The sequence below is a fragment of the Leuresthes tenuis genome, unplaced genomic scaffold (genome assembly GCF_036924035.1).
Source record: "Leuresthes tenuis unplaced genomic scaffold, fLeuTen1.0.hap1 SCAF_14, whole genome shotgun sequence".
NCBI classification, from domain to species: Eukaryota; Metazoa; Chordata; class Actinopteri; order Atheriniformes; family Atherinopsidae; genus Leuresthes; species Leuresthes tenuis.
This window is the reverse complement of record NW_027325368.1, coordinates 34,509,505-34,534,064: the sequence shown is the minus strand read 5'-3', so window position 1 is coordinate 34,534,064 and position 24,560 is coordinate 34,509,505. Positions and strand designations below refer to the sequence as shown.

At 43.5% G+C, this 24,560-nt stretch overlaps 1 protein-coding gene across 1 annotated transcript; it reads right to left on the bottom strand.

Annotated features, from left to right (window-relative positions):
- Positions 1 to 512: 512 nt before the first annotated feature.
- Positions 513 to 24,264, bottom strand: paxip1 (PAX interacting (with transcription-activation domain) protein 1). The gene is made up of 23 exons (XM_072363109.1): positions 24,073 to 24,264; positions 22,305 to 22,439; positions 21,912 to 21,955; positions 21,676 to 21,739; positions 20,735 to 20,845; positions 19,247 to 19,322; positions 16,176 to 16,706; positions 14,825 to 14,937; positions 13,588 to 14,368; positions 13,365 to 13,459; positions 13,118 to 13,213; positions 11,273 to 11,410; positions 9,236 to 9,357; positions 8,674 to 8,858; positions 8,105 to 8,148; positions 6,621 to 6,688; positions 6,404 to 6,506; positions 6,099 to 6,267; positions 5,785 to 5,885; positions 3,665 to 3,799; positions 3,314 to 3,389; positions 3,158 to 3,217; positions 513 to 685 (listed from the first exon to the last, which is right to left on the bottom strand). Exons 1-23 carry the CDS (start codon positions 24,151 to 24,153, stop codon positions 669 to 671), a joined length of 3,345 nt encoding a protein of 1,114 aa, XP_072219210.1. The 5' UTR covers positions 24,154 to 24,264; the 3' UTR covers positions 513 to 668.
- Positions 24,265 to 24,560: the final 296 nt, after the last annotated feature.

The window sequence follows — 24,560 nt, the reverse complement described above, 5'->3', positions numbered from 1 at the left end:
CACCGCAGGCTACGCTACACACCCAACTCCAACCCAGCAGTCCCTCCCCCTGCATGACCCAAGGCTCTCTGTCTGACAGCCAACAATTATAACTTATGCAGTAACTACCCCAGACTTTCATTACCAGTTAATTAAATCAACTCTATCAGGAATTCTACACTTTAACATGGGAGGAAGACCTTCAGGAAGCTCTCAAAAGTGAGAGCTTTGTTCTCATACATGTCCCTCTGTCAGTGTGGGACATTATAGTTTGATCTGTAAATGAAGCTCCGTCAACTCGAAAACATCTTATATTGTCAGTTCTTTTTCTATGACATAGTTTTGAGTTTCCCAGTTGAGGGCTTTTTCAAACCTTCACAAGACCAGCAATATCTTCTCTTTCCAATCTATTTTTATTTATCAGAAAGAAAATGAATATGAAGACTATGTACACAAACAAGTGCTTTTTTTATTTTAAAAGGCAGCATATACAAGCTGAAGCATTTACACATTTTGATTCAACAAGGAAAATGTTTGATCTTCCATAATTTTAATCAATAATTTCACAAAAATAACATCCATTTATTTCTTCTCAAACAGGTAAGAAAACTATGAACTATGCACAGAAATAAAATGTCCGAATGGCTGGACTGAACAACGGTGGCATCCTCATCTTCCCCCTCGTGTCATCAGGTGAACTTGTATGTGTGACAGTTATGGAAACCCACTTTGAAAACTGCAATCACAGAAACATACACACGCATGCCCCCTACTCATTTACTAAATACCCGTGCCATAGTGCTTAGATTTGCATAGCCGGACAAAATTTGCAACACACCTTCATCATGCCCAGGCGCACAAAAAAGTTGAGGGACCTCATGGCGTCGGGTCAACAGGAAGTCAGCCATTTTGAGTGCAAGACGCAAATTGGTGCCGTTTTGCCTGTTTCCACACCTTGCATATGATCCAACTCCTACAGATTATACAATAACGCCTTCAAACTTGGTCAGGTTACTCTTCAGCCATGGCGGATAAAAAGTTGTGATTAATTTTTCCAAAGTCTGAAGGCTGTGGCCGTGGCCGACCCTCTGACTACTCTGACTACTCGCTACCGTTCGTCAAAAACCACAAAGTCACTTACTTTTGCATATTGTTCGATCTTCATCCAAACTTCATAGGCCTGCCCGGGACTCTGCCCTGACTGCATATGTATACACATACTGACACTCACCTATAGTGCCTTCTGCTGGTTGAAAACGTCACTTTGTTTACACACCTCGCATATGATGGTAACCTTTAGCATTACATTTGTAGGAGGAGTTCTAACTTGGTCAGGTTACTTTTCAGCCATGGGGGATTAAAAGTTAGGAGAATCTTTTCCAAAGTCTAAACGGTGTGGGCGTGGCCAGGCGGCGAATATCGTGTCATGGGGTTTGTGGGTTGAAAGCCATACCATCATCACAAGGTCATGAAACTTGGAACAGACGTCCACGCTGACGACCTCGTACATATGTAAAGAATATCGTGTGGCCGGAGTAAATGGCTACGAATTTTCAAAAACCCTGATGTCTTGATATACACGGGATTCTCACAACATGCTTTACACTTGATGGACAGCTGTGCTGTGCACGTCGGCTGGCATCCAACTCCTACCCAGATGTGCGCATGTGCTCGATCAGCTGCTTGCAGATTTAATTCACTCTTGTGATGTGACGTGAGCTTTGCTGCCACCTAACGTCATGGCGGTGTAACATAACAGAAGTGCTAAGCGCTAATGACGGTCCCACCACAAGGGGCTGGCGCAGAGGTATAAATCACCTTAACTCTTCCTAAGTGTGATGGAGGGTAGGGATGCTCCTAGCTTTTTTAATCTATAGTTCAGTTCATTTAAAACAAACCACACACACACACTGTTGGGAGGTCTTATTTTTCTCTTCAGCAATTCAAAAACTATTAGAAGAGAGCAGAGCTTAGGCTGCGATCACTGCTTCTGGTGTGTTTACTGTTTAGTTTTTGTCCAATTTTTGTGTGTGATGAACAGTACCATCAAAACAAAGCATGTTCACATGACAAGAGAAAAAAATGAGTTACTGCGCGGAATTTTAAAATATAAGCAAACACGTTAGCTCAACCTAATATCGTATGAAAGCCAGCTTCTCTAAAGCTGACCAACACACCCGCATAAAACAGATGGAAGTACAATCAGTCCTCCAAGTATATGCTCAACAAGAACAAGGCTCTCTGTTCATGCTCTCAAGTTCCATCTTTTAGTAAAAACACGAAAGTGTATATTAATCCAGCTGAATTCCCAATAAAGCTGCTGTCATTCACATATTTTTCTGTTTCTTCTGTCAGAAACGGGGACCGAAAATCAGCCCATTAAGATTAATGTCAACTGGTGGTCACTTAAAGTATTTCCAGACTGACACTCTCCTCTAATAAAATCCTGATTTTATAACCACAGCCTCATCTGGCAGAATCGCCATTAAACTAGCTCAGAGACAGCGTCTGTGCAGTGAACTCAGCTGTGCTTACATGTACCATGATCTCCCACAGAGGAAGTGTTGTAAATTGGTGCTATATAAATAAAACTCAATTGAATTGAATTGAAGTTAAAAGGAGCAGGATGCCTGGAAGGTTTTTTTCCACAGTTCAAAGCATCACACAGTCAATAACTTATTTCCTATTCTGTACATGCATACTGAGACAAGATTGGTCGTCCAGTTGAGCTGGAACTGTAGCTCGACCCAACTGTGCATGGGACCACACTGAGTGTCTGATAGACTGCTGAGTAAGAGATCAGAATGGACGACTGGGTAGATAGCTACAGAGGCATGTTGTTAAAATGGAGTAAAAGACATCAGGAAGAGACAACTGGTTTGCTATATAGAACTGCATCATGCAGTGTCCCATGGAGGGTTGGAACCAATCGCACACACACATTTTTCTTTCACTGTGAAGAACTATGGTTGTGGATATTACTGAGCACTGTATTGGTGCTCAGTAATACCCCCCACACCCAGTTTGCCCAGCTTTTAAATCTCTGTAATCTCAGTTACAGACCATGATGAAATGATGGCAGGCAGGTGGTGTCAGGCTGAAGAGAGCTGGCAGCAGTTTCTGACCTAAAGTAAAACAAGCCTTCTGTTCTGAGCTCTCACTGGCTGGAAAGGATATGATTCATAGTCCAGTTTCTGGGTGAGAACTCCAGTCAGGATGAACTCGGCATTGTGGACATCTGGATGACAGACAGAAGACATCAGGTCACCTTTATGGTCTGTTTAAACTTTAAAGGGAAGAATCAGCACATTGTGTGTGTGTGTGTGTGTGTTACCAATGTTTTTCAAGAAGTACTCTCTACACAGATGGAGGTCATTGTCACAGGAAATTAAAATGATCTCTGGAAGGTTCTGCAACGGAAGAGCAAGATAAATTAAAGCAGGTCAGACCACGGTTCTGTCAGCACAAACAGTAATGTTCGTTATCGTTTCATCATGAAAGGGGAAAAGAGTTTTCAGAATTGATGTAATTACTGAAAGTTAATGCACTGCCAGATGCAGCAGGCAATTCACAATATAGAATATTCTATTTGTTCCCATTGATATGAATGCATTTAGGGAAGCAAGTTGAAGCACACTTAGCTGCAGAATGTGTGTGTGAGGACACTGCAGCTGCATGAAAGCACCTTGTTCTGTTTGTGCTCCATGATCTTTCTGTATGAGGGCTGTTTGGACAGCAGCTTCCCTCCAGCACTCTCCAGGATGGACTTCATGGTGCTGAGGCTGGGACAGATACCCGGCGTCAGGTAGAAGTACTTCCCCTTCATCACACACACACACACACACACACACATCTATGAGAAGCAGTTCACAGCTGATGAATGACCCTTTTAAAAAATACCACTTTGGTCTATTTGGACTCATCTCTTTTCAACACATTTGGAACTTTTCATCTTTACTTGTTTGAGGTGACAGCTGTGGCCATCTGTCCTGTTTGCAGTTATGATGTTTGAAGCCTACCCCAGCTGTCATTGGGTGAGAGGCAGGGTACACCCTGTAAAGCTCATCAGTCCACCACAGGGCCACACAGAGACAAACGAGACACACAACCACAGCCAATTCTAGGGTCAATTTAGAGACACCAATTAACCTGACATTTTTGGGCAGTCTGAGAAAGCCAGAGTACCGGGAACCAGGAACCTCTGCCGTGAGGCGACGGGGCTAACCACCTATTCAGCCTAATTTTCAAACACCATGATGGAAATTATGGAAAACAGCCCCCAGGCCCTTTATTTCTTCCTATATGACCGCCAACATTTGGTCATCTACAACATTGTGTGTATATCAACATATTGGCCAATCAATGTAGTCACTGTAACTGAGAATTCTGCCTGTGTACACCCCCTCAATGGATTAGATCAGTCAACAGTCATCTGTGCACAGCTGCCGGTAGCAGAGGATGATGTGTGTTACTACTGTGATTTAACTTAGGACAGTGCTACAGCAAGCTGTAAGTCTGCACATCTGGAGCATCATTCATCTCTCACCTTCGATGTGTGCACCTTTGGAATTGTCAAAGTTTTTCTTGAAGATTAGCATACGTCTGTCAGTGAGAGAGCTGTTCAGAGCAGCAAATGAGTGCATGAGAGGAGGAGGCGACAGTTAGGACAGGAACAACTGAACATGTCACATTCCTCTCTTTTAATCTGAAAACAGCAAAAAAATCTACGAGGCCGTCCACATTCTGTAAAAACAACTACTGCCAACCTCCACTGCTCTGGAGAGTTCCATCTCCCTGTACAGACAAAGGCTGTATGTCTTTGTCTTTGCAGTGCGTTCAGGTTACATCTTTTTTGTACACACGCTGGCACCATGACCAGATGTAGCAGGGGCCTAGAAGAGTCCTTAGTCTTGATTGTCCCAAGAATCCTGCGGAAAACTCTGTATATTCAAAAAAAACTTTGACCATGACCAGCCAACACCTCCACAGTATTTTTCTTCACTAAACAGAATTATGGGGTCATTTCACTTCAGTACCCCCAGTCATCTTGCAGACCTTTAGCTGTGCCACAACCCACCAGCACGATCCTTTGTTTGAAAATGTCTAAACCTGCACATATGGTAAGCTTTCAGGTTTCTGTCCAACTGGCCGTTTGGGTTCTTTTCTTTTTTCGGAACTGCTTTCCACACTGAGATTTCCCCAGACTCCCTGAATCTGTTCCCAATATTCTGCTCTGTAGATGCTGAAAGACCAAAGTTCTTTACAGTCTGACTCTGAGGAATATTTCCTGAACTTATTGATGATTCTCTGATGGAGTTTGGCACAAAGCGGTGAGCCACGACCCATCCTTGTTGGAGAGGCTGAACCTTTGGTGGAAGCTGCTTTTATACCCAATCCTGACACCCTCACCTGTCAGCAGGTAACCTGCTGGTTGGAGAATCAAAGTTTTTATTCCATAGCCTGTGTGCTGCAGAGGAGGGCTCATCCTGATCATGTTTTAATGGCACATACCAGATATGTAGGGAAAAGGAGACCTGCTGTGTCCCTCTGTCCTACTCATCAAACAGGAGTTCACCACCTGCTTCAACTTTTTATCTTTACATGGTTCACTGTGGCACTAACCACTTCACCACTAAAGTCGTGTTAATGTGACACTTGTTTTTCCATTTACAAAAGGGTAAGGTGATGCTTGCATGTTCAGTTCAATTCTATTTGAAACAACTGAACCATTTCATCATAGCTCCCATCTTCAGACTGAGCGTCTTTCATGGTGACACCAAAGTTTAGACCTTTCTGCTGTCTGACCTTGAAGAGTGGTGCAGTTTGGGCTCTCTTCAGAGACTCCTCCAGACTGAAGCTGAACAACACCTCTGCCTCCGCATCCCGCAAAGTGTAACTCTGCTCTTCTGCAACACACACACAAATACACACATCAGGTAAACCGGTTTAGAACAAAAAAAAAAAACAGGAACATTACCTACTGACCAGTGAAAGCTTTATTTGGCAAATACCAAGTGTTTGTACTTTTTTGTCTCCTCTCAATAGGAGGTCCAACTGCTCTTCAAAAACAGCTAACAGTAAGAGTGATGTAGCTGCTGTGGCTCTGATGTCAAACATACCCACAAACTTCTGGCTCCTCCAGCTTTCCTCCAGCCAGTCAGGGCTGACAATGTGTTTCACCACAGACATGGCAGTGAGGAACTTGACGGTGCGAGTCACCTTACTGGCCAGCAGGTGGGTGGCTTTCTGACTGTTGTCTGCCACTTCACCACCTAGAGCATGTAACCTCTGGAGGAGGCCAGGTGATGACAGACAGCAGAGAGGTTCATGGTGACATGAGTGAGTGAGAAGGTAACTCATGCAGTCTGATTCTAACATGGACGCAGGTGAGGAAACCCACAGCATTGGTGAGATCAAGCTTTACCTTTGTGAACTGCTGTACTTGCATGGGCTCAAAGCCTGTGAACATGACCCGGGGAGTAGACTCTGGAGGAAGCTTCTTACTGGGGGACTGAATCTCTTCCAGCCTGCACAGCACACACACACACACACTCCTACCTTTACCAGAGTTTAACCAGAACAGGCCGGCACTTAATATTTGCACAGAAACAAGCAGGCACGTCAACATTTTCTGCACTAACCTGGCTTTTTTGTTTGCAGGCAGGTTGGTGGAATCAGGGATTTTCTGCTTCTGCAGTAGCTGGAGGCCCTACACATGCCAAACATACAATTTTAAAAACATACATTTTTGTCATTTTGATGATTATGGCTAACAGATAATGAAAATCCAAAAGTAGAATATTGTGAAAAAAATGAATAAATAAATAAATGCAATACTGGAAACTCATGGTTTCACATTTTTTTAATTTCCCCCACTTGGGGATGAGTATTTTTCTATTTCTAATCAGCAAATTAATTCCTGAGCCTTTAAACGGTCTCTCAGTCTGGGTCAGTAGGCTACACAATCAAGGGAAGACTGCTGGTGTGACACATGTCCAGAAGACAGTCACTGACACGAAGGGTAAGCCACAAAAGGTCATCGCTGAAGAGGCTGGTTGTTCACAGAGAGCAGTATCCAAGCATGTTCATAGGAAGTTGAGTGGAAGGAAAAAGTGTGGTAGGGAAAGGTGCATCAGCAACAGGGACAACTGCAGCCTTGAGAGGATTGGGAGAGCTTCACAAGGACTGAGGCTGGAGTCAGGACATCAAGAGCCACTACGCACAGACAAACCCTGGACACGGGCTTCCTCGCGTCAAGCTGCTCCTCAAGCAGAGAAGTTCAAGGAGAAAAAGAACTGGACTGTTGCTCAGTGGTCCAAAGTCATCGTTTCAGATGAAAGTAATATTTTGCATGTTATTTTGGAAATCAAGGTCCCAGAGTCTGGAGGAAGAGTGGAGAGGCACAGAATCCACGTTGCTCAAGCCCAGTGTAAAGTTTCCACAGTCAGTGATGCTTTGGGTGCCATGTGATCAGCTGGTGTTGGTCCACTGTGTTTTCTGAAGTCCACAGTCAACACAGCCATCTACCAGGAAGCTTTAGAGCACTTCATGCTTCCTTCTGCTGACAAGCTTTAGGGCGATGCAGATTTCATTTTCCAGCAGGACTCGACACCTGTCCACACTGCCAAAGGTACCTAAAGCTGGTTCAATGACCATGCTGTTACTGTGCTTGATTGGCCAGCAAAGTCACCTGACCTGAACCAAGAGGAAGATGAGAGACACCAGACCCAACACTGTAGATGACCTGGAGGCCGCTATCAAAGCAACCTGGGCTTCCATTCCACCTCAGCAGTGCCACAGGCTGATCGCCTTCATGCCACGCCGCATCGATGCAGTGATTCATGCAAAAGGAGGCCCAACCAAGTACTGAGTGCATAGAAATGAACATACCTTTATCCTGAGCCATAATCATCAAACTTACAGGAAGTAAAGGCTTCAAATATTTCACTCTGTGTAATGAATCTATAGAATATGCAAGTTTCACTTTCTGAAATGAGTTAACTTTTTTACGATATTCTAATTTTTTGAGCTGTACTTGTAGTTGGGTCAAGCTGCTCCTGTATTTGGTGAGAAATCTTTAATTGCAATAGAACGTGTGAAGCATGCTGTGGCACCACAAACTCACCACCAAAGCTTCAGGAGATACTTTAACTGGAGTCCTCCAAGCAGCTAAAAGCAAAACAAAAAGTCAGAACTCACACAAACACATGTACACATACATACATGCATGCATGCATATATCTACATACAGAGCATCCAGAAAGTATTCACAGCGCTCCACTTTTCCCACAATATCTTAAGGAAGGAAAGCTATCATAAGATTTTGTCAGCAATAGTTATAGAATAAGCAGTCAGCTGCGACTGTAACTGAGTGGCCAGCACAGTCTGGATCTGAACCCTACTGAGCTGTTGTGCTAGCAACTGGACTGTGTGGTAAAGAGGAAGACTCCATCAAGCCAATCCATGGTATGTGGGAGATGCTTCAGGAAGCCTGGGTTGAAATCTCATCAGATCGCTTTGAAAATGTAACAGCTAGAATGCTGAAGGCTGCCAGGCTGTCAAAGGTGGGGTTTTTTTTTTTAAATGAAAAAGTTTTGAGCGGTACTGTAATCACACACACAAATCAGTCAACTTCTTAACCTTTGATCCATTTCATCATAATCCGTCTGTTCTGGTGGATTCAAGTGTACATACCTAGCAGATTCTGGACCAGCTGTGGATTAGGCACCAGTGCTTCAGGGTGTGTATAGATGGAATATCTGCTGTGTTGAATCTGTCGCAGTGCTTCAAAGTTACCGAGCAGTATGTCACACAGCCACTGGGCATTCACACATGGGATCTTCCACTCTTTGGCCTTCTCATATTTAAGCCCACTGGGTCTGAAGAGAGATCAGCGAAGACATTACAGGACATGCAAAAGCTGCTGCAGCTGGTGGCACACAGGCCACGTAAGAAGGTGCAAATCACAGCTTTCATTATTTCACATGCATAACACAGATTTCAGTTCACTAGTGTCATCACTGAATAAAACCTTTTGTTAAGCACCACTACTTACTGTGACTCTGAACTGCTTCTGTGGCAGCAATAAAGCAAACATGATGTGTATAAGCAGTCAGACTGCTGTCTCTTCTGTGTTGTCTGAATGTAAGCAAGACTGGAACACAATCGGCTTCACCTTCTATCTGGCCATTTAATTTCAGTGTAACATTCTCATCATGCATACACTGATAACACTCTATCAGCGCCCCGGTCTTACTCTTTGCAGATGAGGACGGTGTTACTGCGGCACAGATATCCTGTGTATCTGGCACCAGCCAGGTAAGCCATGAGCTTCAAGTCGTCCCTGTCGGCATCCACAAAGCCAGTCACTGATATGATCTGACAGAAAATACAACAGAGAACCATTCATGATGCGTTATAGAGACTTTTTTTTTACATTTTTCATGAAAGTGTTGCATATCATCTCACTCAAAATAGCTAATTAAACATGTTAGAAGACAAAAAGCGTAAAAAAACCTAGAAATGTCAGGTTGATTCAGAGCTGTGGAGGGAACTGGTGACTATTCACTGAGAGTTTAGGCAAGGCAACACTGAGGTTACAGTTAAATCAGACCTGACCTGTGTGAAGCTTATCCTGTAAATGTATCAGTACCCTGGCCCTTAGGATTTGTTCTCTTGCAATCCTGTCATGTAGCAGTATGTCACCTTTTGAAAATATATATATGACAAATGCATTCTTCTGTTTTAGAATATGTACAATTACACCCTAACTTATGGCTTCTGGGTCAAAGTACTACCTTTACATCTCTACTGTGTAAAACCCCCGGGAGAAAGGAGGGCACCACTACACTTCATTCAGTTTTATCATTTTGGGGAGTTACCTGAACAAGTCTAAATATGCAAAGGAGTCTGCAGGTAAAAGAGTTCTTACAGAGCTTAATGAGCTGTTGGAGCTGTAAGACCGAGAGGAAACATGACCAGAGAGCTGTCAGTGGAATTAATGCTAAAGGATTATTAAACTCAGCTCAGCGTGGTAAAAGATGTTGGAAGGTCCCAGTGAGCTGGGTCTAAAATTTGGAGAAAGTACAAACAAAGTGGGAAGGTTGTAAAAGGGAAACGTACAGGTCGACCAAAGAAGAAGTCAAGATAAAGGACCAGTGGAGTTTACAGTCATTCCCTCTACAGGAGATGTACAGGTGGACTCATTTGGTGAGGCTGAGCTCATTTTTCAGGATAATGACGCATCTCTCCACAGAGCAAAGAGGGTTCAAACTTCAGCTCAATGACATGACCAGCAAACAGTCCGGATCTCAGTCTGAGAAAAAAAAAGGTTCCTGACAAGGCTCCACCCTGCAGAGCTGATCTGTCAGCTGCTGTCAGAAACAGAAGATGAGCTGCAACTATAGACTGACTCAGGTGTTGATTAGTTCATTTTATTTTAATCTTCTACTTCATCTTAAAAAAAAGTATTCAATTTCATTTTAGGTCGAGGTTTTAGACTCAGAATGTTCAGCAATTAAATCCAACTGCTATGTGTCCCATTTGTGTTTTGCTTATTTATTTTACAAAAAAAGTTGAATGAACATCAACTATGGTGATTCCAGAATTTTGACCAGGAGTTTTAAACGTTTCCTTCTCCATACCGCCAGCTTTTCATGGATTAGATATTGGTAATTCACCCCTTTTACCATTTGTCCTACTTTGTTCTCTTACAACCTGGACTTAAGAGTGAAACCTTGAATATTTGTTATTGTGAAGCAAAAAAGAAATAATACAAAGAAAAAGAATAGCAAACTTGAGTGTGCATAACTATTCAGCTCTCAAACTCATTGTAAAGCCAGCAAATACAGCTTTAAGTCTCTTAGAATGTGTCTCTATGTGCGTGGCACATCTAGCCACCGGATCTTTGCCCAGTGAAGTAAAACTGCGCCAGCTTCTTCGACCTGGATGGATCTCACTAATGTGCAGCAATCATTAAGTCACAGATTCTCAGATGGATGGAGGTCTGGGCTTTGACCAGACAACTCCAACCCATTAAAACGATTTCCTTTAAACCACTGCTGTGTTGTTTTAGCAGTGTGAAAAAAAGAGGGAAAATGCAAAGGGAGGTGAATTATTTTGCAGGCCATTGCGTACACTACAGCCTGAGGAGGAATATATGAGAGAGCAAACAGACTCGGTATCATCGGTCCATGACATTATTGTTGGCAAAACATTCATCACATAAAGCAACAGATTTTAGGTTTAGTTAACTAAAGCTACTGTTTGAAAAATGTTAACAAGGTGAACCTACATGCTGAGAGCAGGGTTTGGCCCCAGGAGGGAAAGCAAAGGGAAGATGTAGGGTCCGATGAGGGGGAACCATCCTCTTCCTCTTCAGCACAGTGTTGAGCCAGTGAGCCGTCACACAGCGCTTCCCCTCTCTGAGCGCCTGACAGAGAAAACAACTGAATCAGAGCAAGAACTTAAGACGTTGTTGTTCATTGTTATCAGTTACCTGACCTGTTTACACAATGACAAGTCTTTCTCCCCTTAAAATGACACGTTTAAAGGTTTTACTTCAATGAAAAAAATAGATCATAAAATGCCCCCCCCCCTCACACACTTTCCTCTAACAACCCCTACAGAGCTGGTTACACCTAGCATTAAAATGCATTTCTGCATGGACAGTGAGTGACCACTAACAATCGGCTGTCCTTTTCCAATCTGCACATCACCTTCCTGGCACTCAGTCAGCTCACAGTAACAAAGAGGACATGAGCAGGTTTACTCACCTTTCTGTCACACCCTGAATACATTCAGAAACAGGACTTGTGAAAGTTTCAGACATTAACACTTCTCGAGTCGTTCAACCCATCTTCACAGCTGAATTCTGATAAATATTTGTCAAAAATAATAGGCTCAACTCTCAACATTTGGGACCAGCAGGATAGACTGGAAGCTTTAGAGTTGGCCTTACAGCCTTTCTGTTCACAGTCAGGGAAGAAGTGAACATTAATGAGAAGCAGATGTGTTTGAGTGCTGCTTTTTACAGAATGCGTTATTATTCCAGAAATCAGGAGAAATCCTACCACTCGTGGGGTTACATCAGGTCAGTCATTAGTCTACCAACTTGGTCCAGGACAAATTTGCTTTCACACAGTGCAAAGACTGTTAAAGAGGATCAGACTGACCATCGTGGACAGAGGCAATGAGCTGAACATGTATCTCAATACGTTCAGCTCAGATCAACACTCAGCATGCTCCTCCCCTCCCTCCAGCAACACGGCCCTCGCACCCTACCTGTAATCAAACACCTCAGCCACGGATCTAAACACAGCCTCACCAACAAGGTAATCAGGCAGGTGGAGAGACTGTACCAGAGCAAAGCTGCAGGTCCCGATGGTGTCAGCCTCAGGGTCCTGAAGTCTGTGTGGGACTCTACAGCACCTCTTCAACCTTAGCCTGAGTCAGGAGAAAGTTCCTTGTTCCTGTAAGTATCTACAGACCGTAGAGTGACTACAGACCAGCTGCCCTAAAATACCACATGTTTATGTTTTTGGCAGACGCTTTTATCCAAAGCTTACACTGGTAGGCGTTAGGGTCTCTTGCCTGAGGACACCTACTGGACGTAGTACCTTTCATGCAGGGGAGTTGAACCCACGCCATCCACAAGGTGGCAATCTTACCACTACACTATCGAGTCCCATAAAGGTTTTCAGTCCTGCAAAAACTGTTATTGACTCACATTAGTAGGTAAGGGAAACAGACAGCAGTGAGCCCACTCTATTCTGAACAAAGCAGGTAGCACTGTGAGGATCATGTTCTTGGATTTCTCTCGCGCTTTTATTAAAATTCAGCCTGCACTGCTATGTATGAAGCTACAGAAAACACAGGTAGATGGCTCCACAACCACCTGGATTATTGAGTACCTGATAAACTGAGCACAGTTTGTGAGATTGACAGATTGTTTCACCACAGGAGGCTGAACTCTCACTGATTCTCTTCACTCTGAACACCTCAGATTTCCAGTACAACTCAGAGTCCTGTCATCTCCAGAAATAACAGCTGACTCTGCAGCTGCTGGGTGTATCGGTGATGGACGAGAGGCTGAGTACAGGGACCTGGTCGATCACTTTGTAGCATGAAGCATCCTCACCTGTACATACATGTTGCTAACTTGACTCTCACACAGCAGGTGAGTGCAGCGGCTGGTCAGGGTGGGGTCAACAACACCTCCACATGCCTGGATGACCTAACGGAGGAGTTTGACAAACATTTATTTTATGAAAAGTTTCTTTTACCAACTTGTCTTCATTTGTGGTGGAAAGCATTATTTGGCTTTACTCTACACTTTCAATTGATTGTATTTGTGTTTTCTGTGTGTGACTGAATGACAGTCCTACCCTCTTCCACGTGGCAAGGAGCTGCTTGTCAGCCATTTGTTCTGGATAGTCAGCAATAGCAAACACACAGCCCAGCAGAAAGCCATCCAGCGGAACTGAGAACAGAGAAGAAGATTTATGCTCTGTAAACAGTGGTCAGTACCACAATTTGGTCAACAATGATGCAATATTTCCTTCCGGACTAATGAGTTAGACAAATATTAAGCAGTGCCACTGTACTTACTGTCCTGTCCTGGTTCATGTCCAAACAGCTGGGAGATGTGAGGAGGCTGTTGGAGCTGAGGCTGCAGCGTGGTGGTTGTCTGCTGCTGCTGGGAGGTCTGTTGGTTCTGATGCTGTAGCGCCTGCTGCTGATGCTTCTGCATCTGCTGCATATGCTGCTGCTGTAGCAAATGCTGCTGTTGCTGTTGTAGATGCTGTTGGTGCAACTGTTGCTGGTTCTGCTGTTGTTGCTGTAACATCTGCATTCGCTGCTGTTGCTGAAACTGCTGCAGCTGCTGCTGCAGTGCTTGCTGCTGCTGCAACTGCTGGAGACCAGGTCGTAAGAGCTGCTGGGGCCGCAGCTGCTGCTGGGGGAAGGCATGCTGCTGCTGGGAGAAGGCATGCTGCTGCTGCTGCTGCTGCTGCTGCTGCTGGGAAAACATCTGCTGTTGGTGCATTTGCTGCTGTTGTTGCAAAAACTGCTGCTGCTGCTGTTGTTGGGGCAACTGTGGGAAACCTTGTTGTGCAGGCTGTGACTGTTGCTGCTGTAGTTGTAACATCTGATGGTGCTGCTGGAGGTGCATCATGGGATGCTGCGGTTGCTGTGGTAACTGCTGATGTTGCTGAGAAGCCTGGTGTGACTGTTGCAGTAACTGCTGCTGCTGGTCGACTGTGAGGGGTTGGCCACTCAGTTTGGACTGATTGAAAAGAGAAGGGTTGGTGCTGTTAGGAGTCTGTCCATGGCTCTGATTCGTCTGCTGCTCCAAAGGTTTTGCTTGATTGGCTGTCAGATTTTGAATTATCTGCAATAAAGGCAAACCAAAAAAACAAGTATTGATGCAGTGGTTTTTAAAAGCACCCTCATTTTCCATGTGCAGATGGGCTGTTTGTGCCTCTATAGATGAGCTTAGCTCACATCTGGGAAGACCACTGCAGGGGAATATGTCCACAAGAGAGACTTTGCTAATGCACAATGACAACCATGCTGCTTTGCAGTTTTGTGACTGTACCTCCTAAATTTACAAAAATGATGACAATAAAAAATATTTTTTCTGATTAATTTAATTATTTTTGCTATTGAACTAAAATATCACTGCAATTGTTTAGTAAATTGTTCTATGATACTATGATGCAAAGAACAACAATTTAAGGGTGGCCGGAGCAGCAGATCACCCTGTATGTCAGCATTTTGAACACAGAAACCTGAGCAGGAGCCCCACATCAGTGCACATGCAAGAACAATCACTGGGACTTCTTACATGAGCTACGTTGGCAGGTCGACTGGCTGGCTGCATGTCAGAGTTGTTTGTGATATTACGAAGGGTTCTAATGGTTGGGCTCCATCCAGGGATGCCGTCTGCAACCGATACGCCTAGAACAGACAGACAATACCTTTGTTATGAGGATAGTGTATCAACAATTATTGAAGTGGACTGTACTGTATTGGTCTTCAGTTGAATTTGTTGACTTTATCTAGAAAGTGCCCACAGATGACGTTTGTTTTGAATTGGCACAAAATTAAGAAGATTCATTTATAAGATAATTCTTTTTTTTTTTTTTTTTTAAAAAAAAGGAACAGTACATAAAACGTCTTTACAAAAAGACTGAAGTGGAAACATAACCACAGTCTGAATTAACTGGAGTTCCTGGAATGTATGGTTCATGAAATAAAACCCTGCTGCAGGAGTCTATAGGCGCATTCCCACGGTAGGAACCTTTTGCAGTTCCTGTAACCATTTTAGCTCCTTCTCCGAGGCAGGATCTTTTCTGGGTTCCACAGGAACATGACGTAGGTGTTTGGTGGTCGGTAGCTCCGCCCCTTGTCTGAAACGTTTACTCATACGACACGGACCCAACCGGCGCCTGTTTAATAAGTTAAACTTCGTCTCCTTTGTCTGCGGCGCTCTGCTCTCCTTCTTTCCTCCATGAAACGAAGAAGTATCGCCCGCTGCATGATTCTTCGTCTCCTGACTCTCGCTGTGCGCTCTTCCAGCCTCCATCTTAGACGCCTGATGTGATCGTCCATGATTAATATCACCGTCATGCAGACCGTGAACACGGTGGCCTCCTCGCTCTCCATGTTAGCTTCTTGGTGCTGTTGTTTTCTTCTCTCCTTACGTTTCGCGGGTTTTGTTTTGTTGTTGTGTGTGGAGCTAAAGTAACACGTCTGTCGCAGACGGCTGCGTCACATCAGTCCCTGTCAAGGTCCCTGACTCATGTGCGAAATCAAAATGAAACAGTTTCCCTGGGGAAGGGCAGTTCTTAGAACTAAATTCGCGGTGGACAGTTCTTAGAACTGCGTTCTTAGAATGTCTGTGTGTCTCTGCGCCTTATGTGCTACTGACCCTCACTTGGATGGATGCTCTGTGAAAGGCCACACCGGTGAGAAACCTCCTGCCCTCATCTGGCTAATCAGTGGCCCAACTTCAACAGTCAGTCTGAGGAATCTGATGATTTTAGGCTATGACCTTTTTTTTTCCTCACTTCACTCTATTTTCTAAATGTGGGAGGAAGGGAGTAAAAGTGTCCCTTGACATTACACAGCATGACAAAGTTAAACACGACAAATATGGCACTGACAGAAAGCTGGAAAGCTCTTGACATACTGACCTTGCTGTGTGGAGTGACTGACGGCAGAGGCAGTGGGGCGAGCCTCTGCAGGCACGGCTCCCCCACTGCCAGGTACAGGAGGAACAGTGGCACACAGGTTAATCAGCCCACTGCCTGTGGAGGACGACACTGGATCTTTGCTGCCAGGTGGCCTGTCCCGCCGTCTGGCAGTGCCAGTTAGAACAGGAGTGGTTGGTGTGACAATTTCAGCTGGGGTCCAATTAAGATTGGTGCCCTCCTTCTCTGTGGAGGAGTCATCATCGGAGTCATCAAACATCCGCTCACTACGGCGCTCAGGTTTTCGGGGAGAAGTTGGCGAGATAGAGTTAAGTCTTTTGGGTCCTGGTCGTCTGCGAGGGGTGGACTCCTCATCAGATGAACCTCCGCTGGACTGCCGGTATCTCCGGGGACTATAGCTTCCATCTGAATGAGAATAAATGTCGGAGGATTCTGCTTCACTCTCCTCCTCTTCCTCAGGCTCCACATATGTGAGTCTGGGGTGATAAAGAGTCTCATCCTTCCTGCTTTTATCTTTAAAAAGAAGATAGATATGGAGGATTACCAGCTTAAAAGAAGACCTTGTTCATTAGGTATGTGCACTTGATATGGACTTTTCTTCTATGTGTATATTTATCACAACAGTCTGTAATGCCATTTCTCTACATGCACAATGCACTGCTTCTTTGTGATCTCCTCTTAGCCTCTGATAGCGGACTTGTTTCTGTGCTTGTCCTGTTGGATCTCAGAGCTGCATTTGATACGATCGATCACAGCATTCTGTTACAGAGACTTGAACCTGTTATTGGGATTAAAGGAACTGCATTAGGCTGGTTTAAGTCATATTTATCTGATAGATTCCAGTTTGTTCTTGTAAATGAAGAATCTTCCAGAGTAAGTCATGGAGTTCCTCAGGGTTCTGTGCTTGGACCAATTCTTTTCACTTTATACATGCTTCCATTAGGTAACATTATCAGACAGCATGGCATAAATTTCCATTGTTATGCTGATGATACTCAGCTGTACTTATCTATGAAACCAGATGAAACCAACAGGTTGGTCAGACTACAAGCCTGTCTTAAAGACATAAAGACCTGGATGACTCAGAACTGTCTGCTTTTAAATTCAGACAAACTGAAGTTGTTCTCTTTGGACCTGAGTACTTTAAGGAGAAATTGTCTTGCTATACAGTTACTCTAGATGGTATTTCTAGTACTCTTCTGATGGCTTCTCGTACTACAGTGAGGAACCTTGGAGTTATTTTTGACCAGAATTTATCATTTCACGCACATATAAAACTGGTTTCTAGGACTGCCTTCTTTCACCTTCGTAATATTGCTAAAATCAGGAACATCCTGTCTCAGGGTGATGCAGAGAAACTAGTTCATGCATTTGTTCCTTCAGGACTGAACTACTGTAATTCCTTATTATTGGGCTGTCCCACATATTCTCTGAAAAGCCTCCAGCTGATCCAAAATGCAGCAGCCAGAGTTCTGATGAGAACTTCATTGGCTCCCTGTTAAATTCAGAATAGGATTTAAGATTCTTCTCCTCACATATAAAGCTCTTAATGACCGAGCTCCATCATATCTTAAAGATCTCAAAGTTGGATATTTTCCCAACAGAGCACTTTGCTCCCAAACTGCAGGTTTACTTGTGATTCCCAGAGTTTATAAAAGTAGAATGGGAGGTAGAGGCTGGTTCTGATGGAGGTTTCTTCCGGTTAAAAGAGAGTTGTTTCTCTCCACAGTCGCCTCAAGCATGCTCAGGACGGGAGATTGGATCAAAGAGAAGTGTCAGTGCAATCTGTTGGTTTTCTTAAATTTGGCTCTGTATGTATGGACTCATTTTGAATTTAATTAATTGGATTTGACTGGATTATGTTTACAATTAACTGGATTCTAATTGGCCTGAATTGTATTGTATCTTTGTGCCCAGAGATTCTATTTGTTGTAGATTGGTGCTATATAACCCTATATAACCCTAACCCATAAAACTGAATGAACTTCATTAAGTGCTGTAAAAAGTGTTTAACACACTCTTGCTTTTTTGTGTTTGAAACTAAGCACTGTCAGATAAAGAAACCAAATCAACAGCTCATATGTCACATAAGATACTTTACAAAAATGTATTAAGCCTGTTAAAGCGCCACAGTTAGTCATTGGTCTCGTAAGTTACGCACTAACATTCCTCTAGCTTCATTCAAACATGCCTGTGAGAGATAGACACCGGTCACTTGCACTTAGTACTTGCTATCTGTGCAAAATTGGACTGTAGATAAAGTGTGGTGCTTGACTAAAGCCCTCATAAGACTCTTTTCCACCAAAGGGGTTTCAGTGCTGGTACAGAACCAGAGATGACCTTAGTCCGCCTGCTACTAGAAAGCACTGGCTCCTGCTCAGGAAAACTGGGCGCCACAGTTGCACCATCTGTTTGCTAGGCCAGAGAAAAGCATAATTTATGTCGAGGCTGGGAGACAGCAGAGTTTAGGGGTGCGAAAATGTCTTCATTCTAAGGCCAAGAACACTCTTGCTTTAGTCCGGCCAAAAATCTTTCTTTCCTTCATGTTGAAACTTGTCTATCAGTCAGTGTTATATTGTGAGGGTTTATTAACATTAAGACTTTATTGTCACACAGATACACAAAATTACTTCTCCTTTTAATCCATCCAGGTTGGCACTTATTGAACGCACACATGCACAGGGTCACACACTCATGGAGACAGATGCCATATACACTGGAGCAGTGGGCAGCCATTTACAGCGCCCAGGGAGCATGGGGGTACGGTGCCTTGCTCAAGGGCATGTACCCTAGTAACAGCGTAGTTAGATTGGTCCTCTGAACAGTTGATTATGTCAGTTAACCCCTCTGTACTGTGTGTTGTGAACAGGGAAGTTAGAAACAGCAAAACATGGCAGTGTTCCTTCAAAGAAAATTGCAATAACTGATTATCATTTATGGGTACAGCTGATCACTTTTCTGTTGACTGATCAAGCACTAACCCACAGAGAAACCACAGCAACAGAGATGTGCAAGGTGAACACATACAGAGAGACCAACAGCATTGACCTTACCTTTGACAGAATCTGTTATCCAGTCTGGAGTGACAATCTTGATGCCAGGGTGTTTCAGGCCACACTCAAACTTCACCTAGGGGCAAAAACAGAGCTTGAAAAGAAGGACGTTATCATAAGGTGAAATATGCACCTACAAATGGGTAAACTAAGATGAATAATCATGGCAACAGGAACATTTCTCCCATGTGGGAGTAGCTCATTGATCTTTCTAAAGCCTAAATAATGCCTGAAGTAAGACTCGTAACCCAGAAAGGTTCAACAGGAGACTCCATTGATGGAGAGAAAGGAGGAGGAAATTTAAATAATTTCTTCCCTCGATCATCAAGAAGAATGTAAGACCAAATCATACGGAGAAGCTTGGAATGTGCAGCATTATGTGTTTAAGTGAGACACAGAGCAGCTGCACATACTGGCCTCCAGCACCTCTACACAGCTTTCAGACTATATGATCAGACAGGGAGGCAACACAGGAGGCTTTACAGAGCATGTTAACGTATTCCTTGAGAGGAGATCATCTGGACTGTGTTCAGTACCTCCATGTTGCCTACAGAGAGCTCACCTGTGTTACCTGCAGACTCTGTGACATCATCAGCTCAGTCACTGCCAAGTTACAAACAACACTCCCACACTCATGGCGATCTCAACCACACCTTTCTCTGCTCCCAGCTAATTTCTATTTTACGTTATTTGTTAGACTGAAACTATTTAATTTTCCTTTGGAGATTAAGAAAGTATGGTTCAGTTCAAACAGTCACATGACTTTGTGTAAAGACCTGAGCTAATTTCAGCTAGGTACGGCTGGTAAAGTTTCCTTTCATCTTCAGAATACAAATAACTTAACTTTTTGGTTTCAACGTGACACCTGATGACGACATGAAGCTTATTATTTACTTATGTGACTAAACTTTCTTCTGTCCTCTCTCTTGCAATCCTGTCACAGCTGACAGCACACAGAGGCCAGAATTTGGTTGGATTCAAATGCCAATAACTTGTTAGCAGAAGCGTGTATTTGTGATACAACAATGTGCAACTGTGCACATGAACCATTCTGCAGCATTTGTAAAACTGTCCATTACACACTGAGAAATCTCAGACAAGTCAGCATGAGTGGAGCCAATCCAGCTGAGGAGCATTCCTACAGACCACCTGTAGTGGCAGTAGCTCAGGAGGAAGAACACCAATTGGAAGGTCAATGGTTTGACTCCAGCTTCCCTGTGTCGAAGCGTCCTTGGGCAAAACAATTAACCCCACTGCGTGTGAGTGTAGTAGAGTCTTATAGACTAAGTTGTGCTGTGTGAGTGAATGTGGCATGTAGTCAGCTAGACCAGAAAAGAGCTATCTAAGTACAGTCCTTTTACCATCTGCTCAATGATAACTTCACCTCCATTAATGAGCAATAAAACTAAATTATGAAAAGCAAAATTCTGAGCAAGAATGTCGCAGAAATGTCCACAAGAAAAGAATCTGGACAGAGAATGCACCTACCCCTTTTGGCTCTTTCACCACTAAGTGGGTGACCTTCTTGTTGAGGTTCAGCTGACATTCTCCCCCATAAAAGGTTATGTAAGCCCACAGAGCGTTGAGATCATCTGGAAGCTGTCAACAAACACATTCACAGAAATACATGTGTCTTTGTATGAGGAACACAGGATGAGCAAAGCAACACGATCTCTTAATCTGATTAGAAGCAAGGGTTGTTCTGATACTAGAACCTTAAACTACTCTACTAAACTCTACTAATATCAGATATCACTAACATATGTATATATATATTTATATAAATCACTAATTCTCAGTACTTGACTATATTTTTGATACCACTGAGGAAAATGTCAAATTAAGAAGTAGGAAATGGTTTCAAACTTGTTTCATTTTACAGAAAAAAGTCACAAAGTACAGTCTAGTGACTAGTTATGAGTTTATGAAAAAAATAATGATTAAGGCCAAAGTAAAAAAAAAAAAAAAAAGAAAAAGAAAAAAAGAAGCAGTTTGGTGTTGGTAGAAGTTAAACTGTCAACTCTTTTTTCATAACAGAGTCAGAGGGAAGGAATTTGGTCCTTGTTTCTGTCTCATCTGCAGACTGATCAGTCGATTCCTGCCTTTTAAATGCTGCACTTCAGAGTTCTACACCAGCCTGTTGTTACACGCAGAAACTTTGACTCCAATCAACAAACTAGTTTTTTTCTAGTGATAGTGTTCCATGAAATACACATGAAATAACTTGACCTGATGAAGTCGTGCACATGCCATTCATTTCAGGACTGTCATGTCACAGGTCTGACTGCATGTTTCTTTAGAAAAATGTAGCACAGTTCAAAGAGTCGAGTCAAGTGTGAGGACACAGGTAGATGATGAAGTGCGCAGTCCCCACTCAGCATTGTTACACACACACACACACACACACACACACACACACACAGACTTACTCTGGGAAGACAAGCTGTCACACCAAAAAATATCTGTCCTGATTCTGGGGAGAATCCAGTAACTCTGATGTCTATGGTTAGAGAACAACAACTACAGGGATGCCACTTATTTTCACATTTGTATGCAGGAAGAAAAAAAGGCTTTCCATTCTGAAATTGTACACAACAACAGTCTGAAGCTTTTTGGGGTTTTTTCAATGGGGGGTTAAATTCCACTGGTGATGGCAGAAGGATACGGTAGCAGGTCTCCACATCGAACTGAGAGGATCACCCATGATGGCTGCAAAATGACAAAGACAACCAGAAGTTAATGCTTGATATGTTTGCAGTTACAGTTGTTCAAAGTGGTTTTGAATCACTGATGCAGTTTTCTTTATGCCACGTTAACCTGCTAATGGCTGAGACACAGCTGTGGTTAGTTTAAAATTAACAAAAAACACGGTGCAGTCTTTAAAAACATTTCGCCAGCATGCTGCTGCATGAGCAGCTTCCAAATAGATGTTTCAGGATAGGTCTATGCTAATTGTCCTAAATTCAGGACCAGTTGTAACCCGAAATAACAAGAAAAACAGTGTTTAATGCTACATCAACCAGTGTCTGCTGGACATAGATTTCGGCACCACCCTTACCTTGACGACAGGCAGGTCAAAAACCTCTCTGGACTCCCCTACTTCAGGGTTGTCCCCGTCCTCTGCAATAATGTGTGTGGCCAGAGCATTGTAGGACACCTCCTTTCCTTTTCCTGCTTTCAGGAGCTGCACTACCTGGAATATCAACAGAGGACTCAGTCAACTTCCACTTCAGTCCACACAGGCTCAAACATCAGTCACTGTGACAGCACGGCCGTGAGACAAAGCAGCCTCCACCATTGTGTAGACATTAAAAATGTTTACATGAACTGTTCGTCCAGCTGAGACCAGATGTTTAACTGCACAAAATCCAACTTCTCAGTCCTGGACTAACACAATCAGTTACAGTTGAATCCCTCCTGCATGTATAAACTGATCTCCCACAGAGGAAGTTAAGATGTCTGGAAGGTTTTCTCTCACAGTCCATAACTTGTTTCCTGCTCTGTACATGTATACTGGGACAAGGTCCAGTTGAGCTGGAACTGTAGTTAAATTCAACCGTACATGTAAATGTGCAGAGCCCAATTTAGGAGCACCAATGCAACTTATAGGTAAGCTGCAACCTTGCAGGTTCCAGTTTTAGCTTCTCTTCATTGGCTCCCTGTTAAATTCAGAATAGAATTTAAGATTCTTCTCCTCACATATAAAGCTCTTAATGACCGAGCTCCATCATTTCTTAAAGATCTCATTGTAAGGTATTTTCCTAACAGAGCACTTTGCTCTCAGACTGCAGGTTTACTTGTTGTTCCCAGAGTTTCTAAAAGTAAAATGGGAGGCAGAGCCTTCAGTTATCAGGCCCCTCTCTGTGGAACCAGCTGCCAGTAAATGTCCGGGAAGCAGACACCCTTTCCACTTTTAAGATTCGGCTAAAAACTTTCCTTTTTGATAAAGCTTATGGTTGGGGATGGCTCAGGTAATCCTGAAACATCCCATAATTATGCTGGCCTAGACTAACTTTGTCTTTTCTTTCCTCCATCTAGTATCTCTCCCTCTCCACACAGCCCTGCTCAGAAAAACTTCACAGCACAGAGCAAAAAGAGAAGATCCAGAAAAGATTTTATTTGCCACAGGTTTGGCTCACATCGAACTCAGCAGGATCACATTGAAAAGGAAAAGCTGTATGAACAGCTACAGCAGTGTATACTTTCACTTTATTTGCATTACCAATAAGCAACGACGTTATATTTCAAAGGGGTCAGATTGATTGGGCTCAGACATCGGCTCAGCTCACAGCAGACAAGCTCATGTTGAAGGAAGTACAGATCTGTGCCACAGGTCTACAGCACCAGCGGGTCAAATAGAGATGACGCCTGCGCAGTGAGCTACGCCCAAGTGGCTAAGCGGGTGACAGTAACGGGTTGATGTACAATGTCACAGTGTAACATCGTACGACACTGCAGCTATGTAACAGCACTGTTACGCGGCCACCTTTAAGGAAAAGCTGGTTAGCATTGCCTGATAACCCCCACCCCCTCCCCCTCTCTCAACTGTAGGCTGTAAGCTAGCAGCTAACAGACAAAACTATTAGCTCAGGCTTCAAGATTTAGCAAAAGTGTTTTGCTAAGGAGACTGAGCGCAAATCAATCAGTCAAGGAGTCTCGCAGACAACGTCTCGTACGTCTCCAGGACTGCATAGGTCAGGACAGGACAGGTTGTCCACTTGGCTTGCTAGTTAGCTTCTCCTGTAACACCTCGGTAAGACTGAATATAGCTGGCATGTTAGCATGCTTCCAATACAGCTAAAATAAGCTAACGCTCAAATCCTCACCTTCTGATCAATGTCCCCAACCAAGTAGAATTTGACATCTTTAAAAAGCTCATCTGTGACCTTCCACTCCTCTTCAGACATGACTGTCCATGTACAGCAGACGATTATACCAATGGACGCAGTCCTAAGGAGGAAGAGTGTGACGGCTGCTGTGGAGCTCCCGGTGAGCAGAGACACTGTAGCGCCAAATCGCTGAGCGCCAAACGGACTGCAGCAATCTGCGCGGTCGTAGGGGTGTCTACAAATCTGCCGAGTTTAGTCTTCTTTTTCGTCTTTGTCTGACTTGCTATTGTCGTCTGTTTTATTATGGAGTTGCACAAAAAAACAGGTTTAATTAAATATCTTGTATATCAGGTTTATTAGAATGGGACAATGTTTTAAGGCTTAATTCATAACCCCCTAAACCTCTAACCATAATATGAATTAGACAGTCCAATTTCAGTCATTTGACTGTTGCTTTCAGACAACACGTAATCTGGAGGGTGCCC

Bases quoted from the DNA above. Each gene is read 5' to 3' on its own strand.
- paxip1 (XM_072363109.1), bottom strand. From the start codon at position 24,153: ATGTCTGAAGAGGAGTGGAAGGTCACAGATGAGCTTTTTAAAGATGTC. The intron at 16,707-19,246 runs GTAAGGTCAATG...TTCTTTTTAAAG, and splicing joins GATAACAGATTCTGTCAAAG to ATAAAAGCAGGAAGGATGAG. The intron at 8,149-8,673 runs GTATGTACACTT...TTTTGCTTTTAG, and splicing joins GCTGGTCCAGAATCTGCTAG to CTGCTTGGAGGACTCCAGTT.